The following is a 19,272-nucleotide window of genomic DNA, read 5'->3' on the forward strand; positions in this document are numbered from 1 at the left end:
TCCCATGGCACAGGGATGCGGATGCAGAGCCCTGTGCCTGCTGCTCGCTGCCGCCTGAGCCAGCTGAGGGGAAGCGCCAAACACAGAGCCCCAGACGGCATTTGGCTGGATGAATCCATGCCCAGCTAGTTAGAGCTGTTTTTCAACTCTGAAATTAAGTGCACTTCTGAAAGCTTGAGTGCTCCTCTGAGATTACACGGCTGTGCAGGCAGGTCCTGTTGTGCCTGCTCTGCAGCAGGCAGCAGCCGGTGTCACTTCCCTGCCTGTTCTGCGCTGCTGCTCTGCATGGTCCAGGTGTGGAGCATCCATAACACAAACACGAAGCACAGTATAGCCCTTGCCTGAAGGATCTTACTTGTTCTCTGTAGCTTTCCTGTTGAATCATCGACTGAAAAACAAGCTGGTGAGCCACAGCAGATGAGAAAAGAAATAAACTACGTAACTGAGATGTTCAGCTGAGATTTTTTTTGTGCGCGCTGATAAATTCTGCTGGTGTAAGGAGAACTCCCTTGACAACTTTACAGTACTGTTATCGTTAAAATTAACTGTAGTATAAAACTCTGAAGAAGACTCAATAAAAGGCTCCCTTTCCTTGAGGAAGCCTGATTACAAACACAATATGCTCCCAGAGACTGTGTGAACTACAGAACATTTTTTTTTTTTTAAATCTTGCAAAGTCCAGGTATTTGATTTTTCTATTTCGGCAAACGTTTTCTCTTCTGTGCTCAAAGCATATTCTAGGAAGTTAGTCCATTTAAAATCCAATTAAAAAGAACCTAGCCATCAGCTGAAGTGCTCAAATCCTTTTCTTAATCTGCTTTATTACAACAACCCAGGGAAAAACTGGGCAGTACTTAAACCGGAGGCTGGAGGGTGATCCTGCAGCTTCTGCAGTAAGACACCAGCCGCTCAGAGCATTCTATCTGCAAAGGCCCCTGACAATTGTTGCCTGTAGTCATTGCGTTTGGAGACCATGGAGAGGAAGTGTGAATCCTATGACTGCTAGCTAGCTAGCTGTGTCAGGAACAGGCACATTTTCAGCAGATACAAGTCTGGAGGCTCATGAGCCTACAAGAAGCGGCTGTCCCTTGCCTGCAGCAGATCACGGTGTGAAACCCTGGGGGATCGTGTTGGTGCTGCTTGTTTAACGCCTCCCCACAAGGCCGGCTTAGCCCAGGACAGGATCTAACGAGCTTATGATTTGGTGTGAGACCTTCTGGCTCAGAGCTGAACACAGGCACAGTCAGTGGAAGGGGCTATATAAACGATCCAGGCAGGTTGTCATTACTAAACATTCCATGAATTACCAAATGATCCTGCAGTCGTTTCCATGCGAAGCAACAGCAGGAGCCAAGAACCAAATTCCAGTACAGTCCCTGCATAAATTCCTCCCTTTCACTTCCCCAGAGCACCCAGTTCAGCTTTGTGTCACAAGTCTGCAGGTACACTGTGCTTTTATGACTATGTTCCCCTCTTTGGAGCAGGGAAAGACCACAGCCATGTAAAAAATTTCAGGACATTCAGAATGAGGAAAAGTAGTATGAGGTAAAGTAGTCCTGAATGTGAGTAATGTTGTTAATATTCACTGAATGTGAGTACTGTTGGGATAATCTTGGGTTTTCACATGAGGCTTTTGGTGTCTCACAAACTTCCCTCAAATCCTGGATTTTCATGTCAATGGTCATGTTCAGGGTTTATAGAGCCACAAATTGTTTGCCCAAGTCACTGCTGGACTTGTGATCCCTGGATGAATTAACTTCACTATACATGAAGACATCTCACACCCACCATTAGTCAAGGCAAAAGCTTTTCCAGTCTGGTCAGGCATCTCCACAGCTCGCCAGAGTGACAAGCCCCATCCTCACCAGCCCCACTCCAGCAGCCAAGGAGGAGGAGCCCAGGCACCCAACAGCCTCTAACGCTGCTGCTCTCCTCCCCTCTGCAGTCAGCATTACTGTGGAGATGAAGGAAACAAAAAGCAAAGACTGGAGACAAGGGGGCTGGCTGCTTTTGATGCAGGTTTTCTCATTGCAACGGGGAGGATCACCAAAAGCAGCCTGAATGGTTTGCAATCATCAGAAATGCTGGCACTGGAAATAACCTATTTTTTATGCTGCCAATTTAGGTGACTTCATGCAAAATTATGATCACTTCAGACCTTCTCATCCCCCTCTCCCTGACAAGTTGTAATTCATCCCAGAAACAATATCATTCAAGCCATTCTCAAAGCCTTTTCCATATTGTCTAGTCCTCATCCACCTCCAGGTCCTCAAGATTTGTCTTCTGAATAAAGGCTGTAAATCTTCATACAGGATGGCAGGAGATCTTTGAGCGTCTGAGCTATTATGTAAATGCAGCATCAGTGGTACTTTTAACTGCAAGTTGATTGGGTTTGCAAATGAAATACCAGTGATTTACAGGCCTGAGTGCTTCCTACAACCAGGATTTAATGCTATTCAATGACCTTGAACCCAAATCAAGGTCTGTGAACCATTCTGAATGCTGAGACGGCACAGGTCTGGGCTTGAGGTGAGAAGCTGCACTTCATCCCACCTGTGATGCCCATTTCCCTGTTTCTCAGAATATGAAGAATATGAAGAAAATTACCATGTTTCAAACGCTCTGAGTATTACTGGATAGCCCTGTTCTACATAGGGCCTTTTTCTTAGCAGAAGACCTAATTTAAGTACTACCAAGACCAAACGTGAAACTGGTTCCCTGTGACTCTGCAGCACCATAAGGAACAAGGTGCTCATGCTGGGCTGGGGAGATCCAGAAAACATGTACTCACCTGACACGAAGGCCACTTTCTCCTTTAGTATAGGAAGGACATCAGCAGCTTTTAAACCATCATTTCGAAAAGAACCTGCAAAACAGAAGAAAACAGGAAAGACATTAGAAGAGAGCATGTCCTTGCTCCCAGCTTCATGGCCACTCCATGTTTCTCAAAATCAGACTGGAGAAAGTCTATAAATTACATAACAGCACCAAGAGACAGACCCTAATGGCTGACGCATGAACAGCACTAGCATCAATGGAGATACGTTTGTAAAAAGAAAATATGGAGAACCAACTTGTCACTTTATCCTTCAGAAGTTCTGAAAGGTTAACAAATTTCCCACCAAGGAACCAGATTTATCCCTGCTGCATTTTTCAGAGACCATACTATTGAGCCTGGGAGATGCCCAGCTTGCATGCCGAGCCAGGAGCCTTCTCCCTTCACTGTTTTGAACGCAGTCCAGATGAAGTGGCAGGGTGTATTACAGCACATACACGTCCATTTAGCATCAGCCCTTGAGACAGATTTGCACAGAAGCTGACTTCCCCCCTTTCTGCTCTACACAGCACAGCTGGAGATGGAATGGTTTAAGCTGGGGACTGTGCTCAGAGGGAGGACATGCTCCTTACAAGCCAGCCAACATTTTCCCTGGGTAAGGAGTGGTTTGAAGCCACAGCGCATCCTTCTGTAATTCTTGCTGTTTGATTACATGTTAAATATATACCTGCATAGGCCATTTGCCTTCTATACAGTGCCCAATTATTTAATGTCTCCTGAAAGATCACCAAAAAAATCCCAGGTTTTTACTCTCCTGGAAGCCTTAGGAAAAGAATTGCCAATGGTTTCAGCCACCAGCACCATTTTCCTGCTTTGAAAAAGATCAGCGGTCACAGATCACCTCACGGCAGGCCAGACACTTCCATCAGCACTCTTACAAAACAAAAGGTGGGTTTGAAGGACATCTTTGCAGTTGCTCTGAAAAATAACTCATCCATCATTGGGTAGAGAATACCCATCATGGCAAGCGATCTTCAACATGGCCTTAAACCTATTCCAGCTTGTCAAAGAGTACAATGTGTTTAAAACCCCGTGTTTTTACTTTCTGCCTTTCACAGACAGGCAGCAACCACCACTCTTCCGAGACAGTACCAGGGCAAGAGAGACTTCTCACTAAGCAGCTTTCTTTACTGGCTAGACACAGGGCAACATTGCTCCAGCCATCAGACTTTCCTTGCTGAACACAGGAGATGACACCTGACCATCTGGGTCTGAAAGTGGGAATGGGGATAAAAGCCCTTCCTATATATTGTCATCTATTTCCTGCATCTTGCAGCCTGCATAGGTACAGCCCTTCAGTCCATGCAGACATATGGAACAGACAGGATGAAGGCCATATTTTCACCTGCAGCTGAACCTGTGCACATCTACAAGTATTATTATTATTTTTATGGTTGAGCTAGTTACCATTAGTGGCAAATGAGGTACTGTTTGCTGTTCACAGTCAGCTTGTGCAACAAAACTGTCTTGTACATACAAATACATCCCTCACCAGTGACCAATGGCTACAACTACCTCTCTGTGTCCCCACATACTCTCAGGCGTCACCTCCATGATACTCAGCTCCAGAAGATGAGCAAGCTCACCAGCTGAGCCTATGCTCATAAAAATCAGCACACAAAGGAGTGAGGTAATTCAATGCAAGGCCAAGACCAATGTAACTGCAATTTGAACAAGCATTGGAACACGGTCCTGAGAGATCCCTAAGGAGCACTTTGTGTTACTAAAGGGTTTTGGGACCAGGGGAGCTAGTCCTTGTGGCTGAACTCTTTCGGTGTTCAAGTAAGCAGGCTGTTGTGCACTCTGTGTTAAATACACGAGACTTTCCTATTAACTTACCCTGTTAATAAGAATAACCTCTAAAATCCCAGGCTGTGGCTAGCTCTCACATCAAAGGCAGGAACCGTTCCGCCACAGGCAACATGTGGAATTTAAGCAGCTTTGTATATAAGCATCTCATCCAACCGTGAAGCAAAGGAGAACAGCCAACATTGTAGATGCATCATGATGGCTCAAAGACAGTGAAGCAGAGTACTGGGCCAAATTTCTCCAGCTGCAAGATCAGCAGTGTCAGTGCAAGTTGAATTTTGGCCAATATTTGTTAAATTTGTCAGGGAAACAATAAAGTCCATTCTTAGGCACTTAACTGTGCAGTAGACATAATACAACTGAAGTCTTAGCGAGTGTTACCAAAAAATGTCAGTGGGTGTGGCATTCGTATATGTAAAACACACAGTAAGGACTTCTTAGCAAGAGCCCGCTATACGGAGGGCTGAAAGACAATTACACACACTCTCCTACAAGGAAGGACTGCAAGTCACAGAGGTAATACACATAGAGACCGGGACAAAAAAGTTGGATTTTTAAAGATGATCACATCCTGAGCTGCAGCAGGGCAGGCTGCAGGCAAGGGGCTTGCTGCTAACAGCCCCAATGTCCTGTCTGTGCACAGGAGAGACACAAAAGGGGGCAGTGCTAGCAGCACGCATTTCCACCTTTCTCAGTATCCCCCAGGACACATCAGTCTCGCTCCAGATGATGAAGGAATTGGAAAACTGTGAGTCCATCCTACAGCCAGGGAATTTACAAAAATTCCCAAGAGCTGCAAAACTTCCCTTGGGAAGAGGGAGGAAACCCCTGAAGGTAGATCAGTGACTAAAGAAATGCCCCCGCTCTGGGCAATGTACATGCTCGCCCAAGTGGCAGCTCGTGACCCGCAGATGAGAGAGACCATAGCCACTGCTTTCAGAGGTCAATCCAGCTCCTGACAAAACCCTCGCGTTAGCAGCTACACCTCAAAGCATGCTGTCAGGTTCTCCAGGAAGGCCAGGGGAAGGGATACATAAATGGGAACACCAATGGCTGTAATAAAGGCTCCAAAAGCAACAGCATATCTGCCTCCAGGAGGCCCCAGCACAGCAATGATGCATTCCCCAGTTTCTAAGTTATTATAAGCATACCCCTAATAATGCTCATTTTCATCCTATCCCCCAGCTGTTTCTAATACATTTGTTTTGTTGTTTGCGTGCTGGATCTGAAGCCATGTCTGTATAGCACCATTTAATTTTTGCTGCAGAGCCCCGGGTATACAACCATTTAGGCAATTCATTCCTAGATGATGACAAAGGTTGTACTTTGTATCCTGCCCTACACCTCTCTCCTACCCCTTTAAGACCCAAGGCCTTCTGTGGCAGAAGGACAGACAGATGAAGGAAGGGCAGGCTGAACACTGAGCCAACCTGCCCCTTGTCCGTGCACTGGCTTGCTGGCTCACCATCACCATAAGCATGGGACTACACAAGTGTGCCCCTCTTGCCCTTCTACCTGCAAGTCTCACCATGGTCTGCAGAGAAGCTTGAGCACTGCAGCTGCCTCTTTACCAAAAGAGAGGCGCAGAGAGCACGGTGCCATGTCCCAGTCACCTTGCAGCCACTCACACCTTTACCAAGTCCTGGCTTAGTGTGCTATCCACATAGTGGGGGCACTATGGCTATCCACAAACTCTTATTATTCCAGTGAAATGAGAAGAAAGCACACCATGCCTGCAGGAACAGCTGACAGAATAATGGATTCTTGTAAACCTGGAAGCACTGAAAAATTTAAAAAGTGGATCCTCAGCATGGCTGAGTCACGTTTCAGGGCACAGCAGCATCATACATGCAGAGCCCGTCTCCTAGCAAGGATTCCCTGCATGGCAGAAGCAGCTCACAGCTCTGGATGAGATGCTGTAATGAGAAGCCAGCTGGGTGAGACAGGAAGCTTAAAGTGTGTTTCCATACTAAATGCAGCAAACCTGAATTTGAGAAAATTCCTTTTCCCCTGCACAAATGCCTCAGCTGGCCTGGGGAACTCACTGCTGCAGGATGTGGAGGTCAGCAGCTCAAGGGGCTTCCCGAACGGGTTAGAGATCTGCAAACAACAAACACCTCCAGGGAACTGTAAAGATTAATAAAATAAACAAGAGTTTTGGATAAAATATAAGCCTACAGGCTTTGGAGTGAAAGTCAAACTCTTGGAGTGAAATATAGATTATCCCTGGAGACAGCCCTGTGGGCTTTTAGGATTTCTTTCTCTAGGCAGAGTGCAAGGCCTCTGATGGCGACACTGTCTTGGGCTAGATAGACCCATGGCCTGCTCCAGAGTGGCTTTTCCTAGAAAAGCTTCAGTTCTAATCTGAAAAATGAAGCTCTTGGCTTCAAATAAAGATCAGCTGCTGAAAATATGGAAATACTTTCTATACTTAAAAAAGTATGCGTAGGCAAGAAGAAGGCCTCCTGTCAGAGCACTGCATGGGGCTTAATCACTTGGCTCCTGATGCCTTCAGCGGGAGTTGTTCATCCCAAGTCCCATGCAATGTTTCAGGAAAGGCAGCCCACATTCTCATAATTCTCAGAACAGATTTGACTATTTAAAAACTTTGGCATGAAGTTTCTTTAACCAAACAAAACTGAACTCCTTGGGCTAAACCCATCCCTCGAGGAATTCTACTGCAGTCCAGGAGGCAACAGGAGAATTAATCTGGTCCATATTGTTTCTTTCTTCTTCCCTCAGTAAAGGCCTCTCCTGTATTTCTTCCCCCCACTCCCCCGCCCCAGTTTTTGGAGCAGTTATCTCCTAGGTTTATTATAGCCTATTTGCCTTCCTACCTCTCTTTTTTATCCCTCAGAGCCTCAGTGAATTTTATTTTGGTTTGCAGCATGGTAGCATCTTGGCTTTCTACAACATACAAACAGAAGGAACATCTGATGTGAGCACTGAGAGGCAGAACAAAGGAGACCATTATTCCCATTGCAGCATTTGAAAACTGAGACACAGAGAGATTGACTTGTCCTGTGTCAGACAGAAAGTTTGTGCAGAGCTGAACCCTCACTTCCCCAATGCTTTTCTCATACAACCATCCCTTTGTTTTCTGGCAGAATATAATCCTCCTTTTTCTTCTCTTTACACTTCTCGCTTCCTCCTCCCGCCCTTCTCTCTCCATTATTCCTTCTTTCTGCATTTTTGCCTCAAATATTTACTTTTTGTGTGCGCTAAACCCTCTTTAACCCCTTCCTTCCTTCCCGGCTCTCTACTGTCTGTCCCTGCAGGGCTGTGAGCCTTCCTAGTTTGATTTCTCTCTTTTTCTACAAGCCATGGAGAGGGGCTTAGCCAAGGGCTGCCAGGGCCTTTGCCGCTGGGATTTTGCTGGCTGAGGCTCATTGGTTCAGAGGCCACAGCATGGCACAAGCATTTGGCTGAATAGAAGCAACATGTGCTCCGGAGTAGTATTTTAGCACCATCTGGCAGAGATAAATGAGGCTGGACACTCTGCATCTGCCGATTGCTCCTCTGCGGATGACAGCCTGATCCCTGATGCAAAGAAAGAGCATTTTAGTGCCCTGAGCCTCCCAGGAGCCTGTGAGGCTCTCCTGCTGCCCTTCCCTGCTGCAGGCAGCAGAGGAGTGGGTTTTGGCTTCACAGAGAAAGGGAGGAATGAAGGATGGATTGAATTGAACTGGATCTAAAGGCAGCACCAACCAGTAAGAATACAAAATTAATCTGTAAATATCATTACCAACTATTATTAAAGAATAACCCACAGCTATGTATTTCACTAACAAAGGTTATTACTCTTCTTAATAACCAATAAAAAATAATACCTGGCCTTACTAGAAGCATTTATTGCAGGTCGGAGCGTGGCAGGGATAGGGTGAAAAGCGGGCTGAACTAACATTATAGCCGTGGGGCAAGGATGGCGGCTGTCCCCCTGCACCCCTGGTTCACTTTCTCAAGCAATAACTTCTCATCTGGTGCTCCTGACATGTCCACCCTTCCTCAATGAATCAGTGGAGCAAACAGACCATCTGCGTTCAACATACCTTGAGCAGTAAATGTGGCCACAGCATGCAACGCTCATCTGGGGAGACCAGCAAAAGCTAACACAGACATTGCAGATATTTTCCGTGGAAACACAGCTGGCATTGGCTGTGTTTCTTACCCCGTGTGGAGGAGGGGCTAGAACTTGCTTTCAGCTCTGCAATGGAAATGTAAATAATCCCCGGGACCTTGGTAGACTTGTGATGGTTTTCCTGCTATATAACTGAAGACCCACAACACATTTAAGCTTGTGGTTGCAGTCTACTTATTTCTGTATGCGTAAGTGTATACAAACACAGGATTACAGACATAAAGGTACACAAAGTGCCTAACAGGTACCTGATAGAGGATCCAACCACAAATCTGCTGTGAATCTGATCTCTGGTGCTCCTATTAGTCTCATACAGAGTAAATGTTTTTATGCCACCAGGTCTAGCGTGCAGCCTGACACACAGGCCCATGCCATAGCCTCAAAAGTTGCAAGAACCGTGGACACCAAATAGATGGTCTGCACAGAAGGCTAAATCTGCCACAGCACATGCCAAGCACTTTAATCCAGCTCAGACAAAAGTTATATTCGTTACATTGCTGCATTTATTCTAAAATTAAAAGACTAATGTTGCTTTTATATATAACACTTAGGCTCAGTCCAAGACTAATATTATTTTCTCTGTGTTTTCTTATTCTGTCCTTCCTTGTATTAATTATACACCACTTCAGCTTGCTGGAACACCCTTCTGGTCACAGGTATTGAGTGGCATTACTACAGGCTACCTCCGCTTCCAAGTTTTGCCAGTGCTTGTCAGAGGCCCAGCAGCTTTTCTGCCTCCTCCACACTGACAGGTTGGTCCCTCCGATTTCCCACTGCTTGAATCCCTGCAAAGGGAGAGCCACTGCCAGCACGGCCCCCTTCCCTCCCCTGCCTGTAACACCGAGAGGCAGGGCTGGGGTTTGGGGGAGCTTGCTAATTGCTGAGATTGTTATTCCTTCCACGAGGTACTTGGCAGCATCGAGCCTCCCACCACAGCCTTTGAATGTCCACACATTTAAACAGTAGCCTCAGCTTGAAAGCATGCCAAAGAATAGGCAAGGCTTCAAGAAAGATACAGCCACTTGCAGCAAGCATGCAAATTCATTAGCCTCTGCGCACATGTGGCCTCTAATAAGCTGTGTTCAGCATCTGAAGCCTAAAACATCGCACCCTGTGCATCCCACCTAAGCCAACAGCCAGGCTTTGCCTTTTCATACATGGCATAAAACCATTCAAAGCATCAGAAGGATACCGAATTAATGCACAAACCGTGGCGAACGCTCTGCTGCAACTCCCTCCATTGGGGATTTTATTCATTTCATTTTAAACATACACTAATGGAGATGCTAAGAGAACGCAATGGCTGTGAGTCAATCTTTTACACATTTCCTTTTTATTTTCATCTGGGCTTTGGAATCCGGCTGATATCTTTCTCTTCCTACCCTTAGAAAAATAATTAGACATTACAGGTAGCCCTGTGGATAGCACATCTGACTACTAGTCAAAAGACTTGGCTCTATTTGTGGTTCTGCTTCTAAATTGCTTTGTGGTCCTGAACAAGCTGCTTTAACTGCACTAGATCTTGGTTTTCCTCTCTACAGAACAGAAATAATGACTGCCCACATTAGTAAAGCACAGTCAGATCCACAGACCTCAAAAGCACCTTACAAACATGGGTTGATTTTGCCTCAAAAAACCTTTCTGAGGCAGGGAACTGTTGCAGTGTACTTTTATAGACAGGCAAAAATGAGGCACCAACAGTAGGAAAGACCTGCTCTGGTGATCACAGAAAGGACTTTTGGGGTAGGAAAGGGAGACATTAAGAGAATTGGAAAAATTAGGTCATCTGACACAAAATCCTGTGCTTTATTTCTTAAGTGTGCAAGGGTTAGGAGTGCTGCCCCAGAGGGAAATGAGTGTATTCAGCACCTTTAGCTTTTAGTCATGAAGTGTCTTGCTGTAGATTGCACTACACATCAGTGACTACCTAGATGCAACAGTCTTTTATGGTGTTAATAAAGAGCTATGGGCCATTTGTAATCTGAAGTCACATTTTAAGCATGGCCATGGTTTCTACCCAAGACTAGAATGAATATTTTCTTTTCATTTCACTCTCTCCATTACAATTGGATTCCTTATGGAAACATTCCTCAGAATTTTATAATCATGGAAAAAGTTTAGACCTGTTGACAGATTCCTGTAGGAAGGATGCAAGTCCTCTGTGAAGTTGTCAAGGCTGGGTACCCAGGGTCTCATCCTCTATTAAATTCTGGAGATCAGGTAATTTCCTTTAACTGGCATTGGCTTAGGCGACAGGCTTTTTCCAAAAAGCTGCAGCTGGGCATCTGCCAGCACCTGTCATGTATCAGTGACATGATTAGGGCTTCCCATCCGTCTCTCAGAAAGCCTCCCTCTTGGATCCTGCAAGTCTCTGGACGCCAGTAACTTCTCCAGGACAAAAAAAAAAAAAAAAAAAAATCTAATTATGTACAACATTCGGGAGGCACTTTGCTGAAACCCCAGCCTTACAAAGGAACCATATGCCAGTGCCTCAAGTGTGCTTTGCAAACATCTGCCTCTCAGGGGGATTTCATGCCAGACAGTAAGAAAGCAACTTTAATTAGAGGCCAATTGAGATCCTTGTCCCACGGCCTGTGACTTCGCTAAAAAAGAGAAAAAAATTCCCAAACAAACAAAGCAATTGCATTTGCCCCCATGTTTAAAAACAATCTGTGCATTTTCTCTTCTAATGCAGAGTTCTCTTTTTAATTTTTCTGACAGGGTTCAACATGCCCCATCTGAACGGACACACGGGCTGACAAAGTTCCCATTGCCTTCAGAAGATCCCTGCCCAGGAAGGAAGGTTGTGTCTAGTGCGAGTGTCGGAGTGGGTTTTAAATTAGTCATTTTTGATTGTGGTTCATCCAACATTCACAAACTAACACTTCACTATTAGTTAGGTTTACATTTCCCTCTGTCTCACCTCACCTCAAATCCCATCTGATCAGATACATTTCTTCCCTTGCTTATCCCCTTTGGTCCCTCTTTCTTTCTGCTAGGGCTTATGATTTCAGCTTGCAGCTATAGTGTCATCCCATGAAGCTGACTTTTAAAAAAATTAACAAAATGAAAACCCAAACCTGCAACTCAAAGGGGAGTTTTCCCTTCCTGTGCACAAACTCCCTGGTTAGGGATAAAGCACAACCCATGCCGTAAGCTCTTGAAACAGGGCAGGCAAGTAGAAACCATCCCTGCAGACGGCTACCTTACCTGGGAGAGCAGTTAAAGCCCTGCCAGGATTGCAGGGGCTGTCGTCCCCCCCCAAGTGAGACACAGTTCATCCAGACTAGGCAGTCGCAGGTGTCTCGGTGATGTCACTCTGGACAAAACCAGCAAAGCCAAAGCAGCAAGAATGGCAGAAGACAGCATGCCAGCTAATGTCAGGTGAGCACATCCCTGCAGGGGCACAGGGAAGGCCCACAGGCTATGCTGTGATGCTGGGCGGATCCAACAGCAGCTCCCCACAGCCCTTACCTGGAGAGCAGGACCTCCCTTCACACCCCACTCTTCTATCCCTGTTTCAGTTTTGCAGGTTCTACTCCTCTGCAAAGCAATCTAAAAACAACCCCAGCCCACCAGCAGGGACTGTGCATAACCCATTTGCAGCTGACTTCAGTTTGCCCAGACCTCTCTAACAAAGCACTGAACTGTAAAGCGGCGGCGGCAGCAGCTCCTTCGAGGGTCTTGCAAGGAAACGCTCTGGGTGTAACTACGATCCGTTTAACTTCGCCGACAACATCCTAAATCTAAACAAAACCAGGGCAAACATTTTACATACATCAGCGGAAGGGGGAAGGCAAGACACTCACAGGACTAAATAATTTATCTGCCTCTCTTACAGATGCTGACATTTTTGACACACATTAAACATTAATGAAAATCATTTTATGGATGGCTGAGTCATGCCAGTCAATGAATAATCTCCTGCCTCTCCACCTGCCCCTTTCACCTTCATCTGGGTCCTATCGCAGAACACAGCCACTTGTAACTCTGCCCCCAAAAGAGGCCGAGCTCCCCCAGATGCCAAAGAGCAGAGGAAAAGCACTGAGGAGGCTGAACAGACCCTAGCAAACATATGGATGAGAACCAAGCCCACCAAGTCCTAACCCCGCTGCTGTTAAATTCACAAACCTGCTGTTTTGTTAATTAGCTAACACGAGATGCTGTGAATCATTTTGGAAAGCAAATTACCTCCCTGATATCTAAAAGCTTCCTAGCCACATTTTTTTTAACTTACTATTTTTTCCTTCTCTCAATGTATAAATGCCAATTAAATTACTGCCTGCCTCTGTTTAATCTAATCTTAGCCTGCTCATATTTTCAGCCGCTCCCTAATGCCAGTACAGCCCCTTATGCCCAAATCTCTTTAGCACGCTAGTATAAATGTTTATAGCCCTAAAACTTACTGCTGTAAGAAGCTTGACATTTTTGTGGTTAAAACCTGCAATGTTATTGTAATGTTGAATAGAAAAGGATCACCAATGGGTTGAAAATGCAGCTTTCCTTTAGTTTGTTCCAGCTAGAGACACATATAAAGAGATGACTGGGATTAAAGCCCCACTAGCTGTCGGGGTCTCTTCCTGGACAAGCAGTCCTTAAACTTGCTGAAATGGTAATCACCAGAAGGTAGAGTTACACAGCCAGTGGGCAGCCTTCAAAGACAGAGGATACGCATTTAATCTCAGCTTACATATCCCATTAGACTGTGAGACTGGACGCCAGAATTACCAGAAATATGTTCTTCATCCCAAAAATACTTTTCTTAATGGAAGGGGCTAAAATATATCTAACAAGATTATTGCCTAAAATCAGTAAATTGGCTTCTACTCATTAAGGGGGAGCTCAGAGCTGCACAAATAACTGGCTACAGGTTAATGACAGCTGACTGATTTCCAGAGGATCCAAGCTGCTGCTCTATAGATCCCTGACAGCTGGAGTCAAATGATCATCCAACTCATCCCTAAAACATAGGGAAATAGTTTGGTGCCCCTCTTCCCAGCCCACTGCCAGGTTGCAAATGCAAAAGCCACAGACCTGACATTGTCTCATTTTTTTCAACAGAGATGACAGAAGTGCAGTATATTGGCAATTATTTTTTAATTTCACAGATTGCATTAAAAAATCCTTTTCCCACGCACACCTTCCTTTCTTCTAAAAGGATTTCACTGGTTGGTGGTTTCCCTGATTTCAGTTTCACTTAACAGCATGCTCTGCAAAACCAGCAATTCCAGGCAGGAGGAAACTGTCACATGCAAAGCATTGGCAATAGTCCACAAAATTCATTAGAAAGGTTTCCTAAAGATAGTGAAATTACATATTGATCACAGACAACTTATTGCAGCCTGTGGTTTCTTAATAGGATCTTGCTAGAGGCAGCTGCCGAGCCTCATTTGAGTATGATATTGAGGAGCAGACCCCAACCTAAACCCAGATAAGTCAACAAAAGGGCATTTGTTACCTTCAGTAAATTAGAGATGAGTGGAAAACATAGATCCTCCTTTCCCCCACATCTCCTACTACAGTTGAGATTTCACACCAGTTTTGATAACCCATTTTTATATTTTTCCCCAGCCAGGAATCCATCCTGCATACATACCTCATTCGAGGCATCCCCGCTCTCCAACACAAACATGCACGCACACACACCTTCTCATATTTTGGCTCTAGATTTGCTGATAAAAGGACAGACCTTGTCCATGCTTCCAGCCTACGACTCAGCCTCGGGTTTCCATGACCTTTTTCTGCAAACTCCAGCTCTGCTGCTGGAATGACTTGTCTGTCATGTTAGTGCTCAATAACTCTTAGGCACTACCACACTAATACGGCTTTGAATAAATGACAAGTCACAGTCAGAAGTCAATGAAACATTAGGAGTGATGACAAAACAAAAATTGCAAATTAACTGCACAAAGAAAAAGAAAGAAATGCACTGATATTTTTCTGCCTGCTTCCAAAGCAAAGGCAGAATGAAAGATGGGCTGGAGAGAACAGATTCATCACACTTTGGCTTCATTATTATAATAATTAATTTATATTAGCAGGTGCACATTAAGAAGATGTGTTTCCACGCCTCTGCCACCACCAGCTGGTGCAACATGCGTATGTCAGTCATGGGAAATAGTAGTTGTGCTGATGACCCTCACTGTCCATCTTATGTCTGCATCCTGCCCTGCCTGAAGCTTTGTTAAGGGGTCCATTCAGCATCACTGGGACAGGGCTGCAGAAACACACTGTGGAGAACAGTTTCTACCCCAAAGTTCCTAAAATGGCCAGAGCCAGCTATGGTTGGAGACAACCAAACACATGGTGGCATTTCCCACATTTCATGGCAGCCGACTGATGGCAGAGCACAGGTGTCATAGCCAGGGATTTGAGACAGGACTTCTATAATAACCTTTTACAAACCTGACATGTATAAACATGGGCTGGAAAAGTAGCTAGGACTTCAGAGATAGAACTGTTGTTCCTGAGTAACACATCATGGAAATGTTCATGAGTCCACAGATCTCTGTTTTATACCTCATCCACTGGATGCTACCGCAGGATTTGGCCCAGAGCCCACCAGCAGGGTTCAGGGATATTACATAGGACTGAGAGGGCCAGAAAAATATCCTCTTGGTAATGTGTTCTTAAATTTTGTGATCGGATGAAAATGCAGCCTGTAGAAATACATCTATGCTCTCTATCACGTTCCTGGGAAGCCCTATCAAATGTTGCAATATCCATTTATAGCAAAGTGTTTATTAACTCCAGAAGGTTGAGATACATGACGCTGACTACTAATGAAGGCTGCAGGATAAAGCAATAATGACATGCTTGCGAATCAAAAATGCATATTGAAATATTATGGAAAGAAAGTTACCATGCAGGAGAGGTACAAAATTCAATTTTCCGAGTCGTATACTGGCTTAGATGATACAGACAAATCTTTTCACGACCATGAAATGGTTCTTTGGAAATGTTTGTGAACACAGACAGAAAACAAAGACATAAATAGTCTCTTCTACCCCTGCACTGAAGGGCTACAGTACTGAGCACACTGCCTGCTGTAAGGCTACTGACAATTAAGGACGTGTCACCCTGAGCGGTATCTCTGTCTGCACGTATCTAATCTGCCCATTACCATCATCCTCAGCCACAACACGACCTCACACAGAAATCCTACATTCTGGGAATAAATATCCATTGAAGCCAAAATGGCAAGTCAGCTGAGCACATAAATTGCCCAGATTCTACCCGATGACAAGAATAATTATCTTTCCAAATCCACTTTAAAACCCTCACTAAAGAATACTTTCCAAAGAGGTCAAGCCCCGATGATAGCTAATACTTTCAAATGAATCTTTGTTATTGCCCAGATCAAAAAGCTGTTTTAACGCACCACAACAGAAGAATGCCTCCTCCAGAAGCGAGCCTGCCTGCATTTGTATAGATCATCACTTAAGTGTTCGGTAAGTCATATGACTTTGTGGCTTTGAAAGATTACACTTTGATGTCCAACGGACAGATGTCAGCATAAAAAGATAGGGGAAAGGAAGGTCCAAGCTCTGCACAGGTAGCAGTAATTGACAAAACAGCAGTGAGCTTGTGCATGGAGACCAAATAAGCAATAGCAACCGAGTTACCTCCTCACCCCTTTGCTTCCAAAAACTGTTCAGCGCTAGTGTAGCTACAAAAGTGCCAGTAAGGTGAAGTGCCCTAAGTCACCCCTATCAGCTCAGCAACATGGCTGCACAACCACTTACACTACTGCTAGCTCAGGAGCACCCACCACTGCTAGAAAACAGGTCCCCTGCAAAATAGTGCACTTGGAACTGTAACACCAGCCTGGTGTCAGTTGTTTGAGGAATAGTGTGTCGCAGCTTACACTACCACTGTCACTGCTGTTCCAGGGATAAACAGAAGGCTTCTGTCATCAGTGGTTTCAATCCAGCCCTTTTCACAAGCACTGCTATTCAATTACAATGATTGTTTTGTTAAGTGTGGTTCTACTCGGAAAACTGACTCCATAAAAATAGGATCATGGAGTTCATGTTTATTGCATCTCAATGATTTCCAGATCAAATGCAGTCAGTTTACAAGTAAAAAAGATGTTTAGTTTGTTTTTCCAACTACCAGGTCTACAAACTCATGCTGGGATCTAGAAATTAAGTTGTCATCTTTTTGGCTTATACAATTGTAAGAGGAATGAAAAAGAATTCTGCTCGCCCACTCCTGGAGCGCCTGCGTATTTCCAGCTTCAATAGAGATAATAAGAAATAAAAATGAAGACAATATTTTCCAACCCACTTACCTAATTCTGCCCTTCAGAGCTCCAGAAAGGTAATCTGATTTTAAAAGCTACTCAAGGGCAACTCAAAGTGACAAGACTTAAGCAACACTTAAAATCTTACTGCATATTTAGGTACCTAAATAGTATGTACCTAACTTTAGGCACCCATTTTTCAAAACCATTCCCCTTAATTTAGTCATCAAATTAATCAGATTTGCATGTGATTACACAGAGATAGCAGATAATTTCAGTAGGAAGGTGTTATTTTTATATAGACACTTGTCAGAACAGAATTGCATGTTAAATTAAAACTTATGAGTCCGCAAGCTGAGTCTACATTAACTATTTGACAGTTGCAAATTATTGCATTGCAGACATCACCAACTTGCCTCACAGACACATGTGTGTACATGTAGCTTAACCATTCCCCAGCTGCCTGTCTGTAAAACCTCAGCGTTGTAGGGGTTAGCAGGTTTCCCTCATGGCAACTCCTACAGGTCATAATCAGGTATCTGAGCCCCACTATCATGCACATGAAACAAACAAGCTGTTCTCAGAGCAGAGGAACTCCTGAAACCTGGATTGCCTTGGGTTAGCTTCCTACCCCATTGACACACAGATCCTCCAACTCTTTGTCATGTCCGCTGTAAGTTCCCTACAACAAACCCTCCACTTTTCAGCCATGCCTTTGCTTCTCCCCATTTCATCCCCGCAGTATATCCAGCTTTTTCCTTCTGGGCTCCTGTGCCAACTGATTTTGGATGCCACCAGTCAAACATATATTATACCCTCAGTACTGCTCTGTGGACCCCAGTATGATGGTTGCCTTGAGCCTTACAAAGGATGTGAAGGAGCCATAGCTAACAGCTGTATGTGAAACACAGATTTATTGAGGGCAAACAGAGGGAATATTTGCCCCATGCTATCACGAAGCATTTTTCCACGACCCATAGTATAGCTGCATTAATGCTGACCACCCCATCTGGATCTGGGCTTTGCCTCCTCTTGCCTTGCGCCTTTGGGAGTTAAGGACAATGTCTGATGGTAACCAAAGAGATAATGCATAAGCACTTACAGGAAAAGTGGACTGAAAATAAAGGCTGGGAATATGGCCAGCATCTACAGATGTACTGAGTTAACGCGTTTGGAGGAACTTTCCAATATATTAGCCAGTTTTACACACCCGGCCTTTCCACTCTGGTTTCACAAGCTGGAGGTGCCTTCTTCCACGGGCAGTCCTGCCAGGCCATCCTTGCAGCTTCACTGTGGCTCTCCTCCTGTTTCCATCCCCCTCCAACAAGGACAGGCAAGGTTGTTTAATTAAATCCCAACGTTATCATTTTTAGCTAAGTGTAAAATTGTTGATTTGGAAATCACCGCGCCTGGCTCTCATCATTAAGGAGTGCTGTGATCATTGTGAGTAACATCAGGCCAATTACGGCGGTTATGGCACTGAGAGATGTATTTCTGTTCTCTGGCTCTCTTTATGTATTCAGGGGTAAAGCAAAGGAAAGTGCAGCTTCAAATGCTAATTGCACTGCTTAGGACATATTCACCCCCAAGGAGCTCCTTCCAGGGCCCCTTCAATCACAGAGCTATTTAGTACCAGGCAATTGCCAACCCTTTCCCACTCCAGCCCCAGCCAAGGTCTCGCCCATGACGATGAAATCTGCCTGGAGATTTTAGAAATCCATAGCCATGCAAGACAAGGTTGTTGCTCCTGCAAACAAGCCTTCATAAACTGTCAGGGGGACTCTGAAACAAGCACAGTGAGAAGGAACGGGTGTACTTGTGGCTCACTCCATCCTCCGGATGATATTCTCCCAGCATGTAGTCACAACTCGTGCTATTTGAGTCATCCTCATCTGAGAATGCAAATAGTTCCCAAACGGTAATGCAGCATTTCTGCTTGCAGACTTGGAGCTCCACTTCTCTCACAATGCTTCAAGCTGAGCTGAGTCCTGGAGAGCCAGGGGGTGTTTGATGTCAGGGGGAAGGGGCCCTGTGCAGACGGGATGGTAGGCAATGAAATGCATTGGGATGGAGGGAAAATGGAGCCCTCCTAATACTACTGGCTTTAGACTTTGGATTACACCCTGTCCTTAGTCATGCCGATGCAGAGAGGAGCAGATCTGCGTGGTTTTCAGACAACTGTAGATTTACCCTGATGAAACCATCCTTCAGTTCCACACTTCTGTATGACTTTCCTCACAGTTT

General features: G+C 44.9%; 1 protein-coding gene across 5 annotated transcripts in view; it reads right to left on the reverse strand.

The window, feature by feature from the left end:
- KALRN (kalirin RhoGEF kinase) overlaps nt 1-19,272 on the reverse strand; it is a 519,314-nt gene that overhangs the window by 350,985 nt on the left and 149,057 nt on the right. For all 5 annotated transcript variants that reach the window (XM_075093010.1, XM_075093013.1, XM_075093012.1 and 2 more), the window contains exon 2: nt 2,792-2,866. In XM_075093010.1, the coding sequence (XP_074949111.1) occupies nt 2,792-2,866 (75 nt within the window). The remainder of the gene's footprint in view (nt 1-2,791; nt 2,867-19,272) is intronic.

Source organism: Phalacrocorax aristotelis, chromosome 5, assembly GCF_949628215.1.
Source record: "Phalacrocorax aristotelis chromosome 5, bGulAri2.1, whole genome shotgun sequence".
Classification (NCBI taxonomy): domain Eukaryota; kingdom Metazoa; phylum Chordata; class Aves; order Suliformes; family Phalacrocoracidae; genus Phalacrocorax; species Phalacrocorax aristotelis.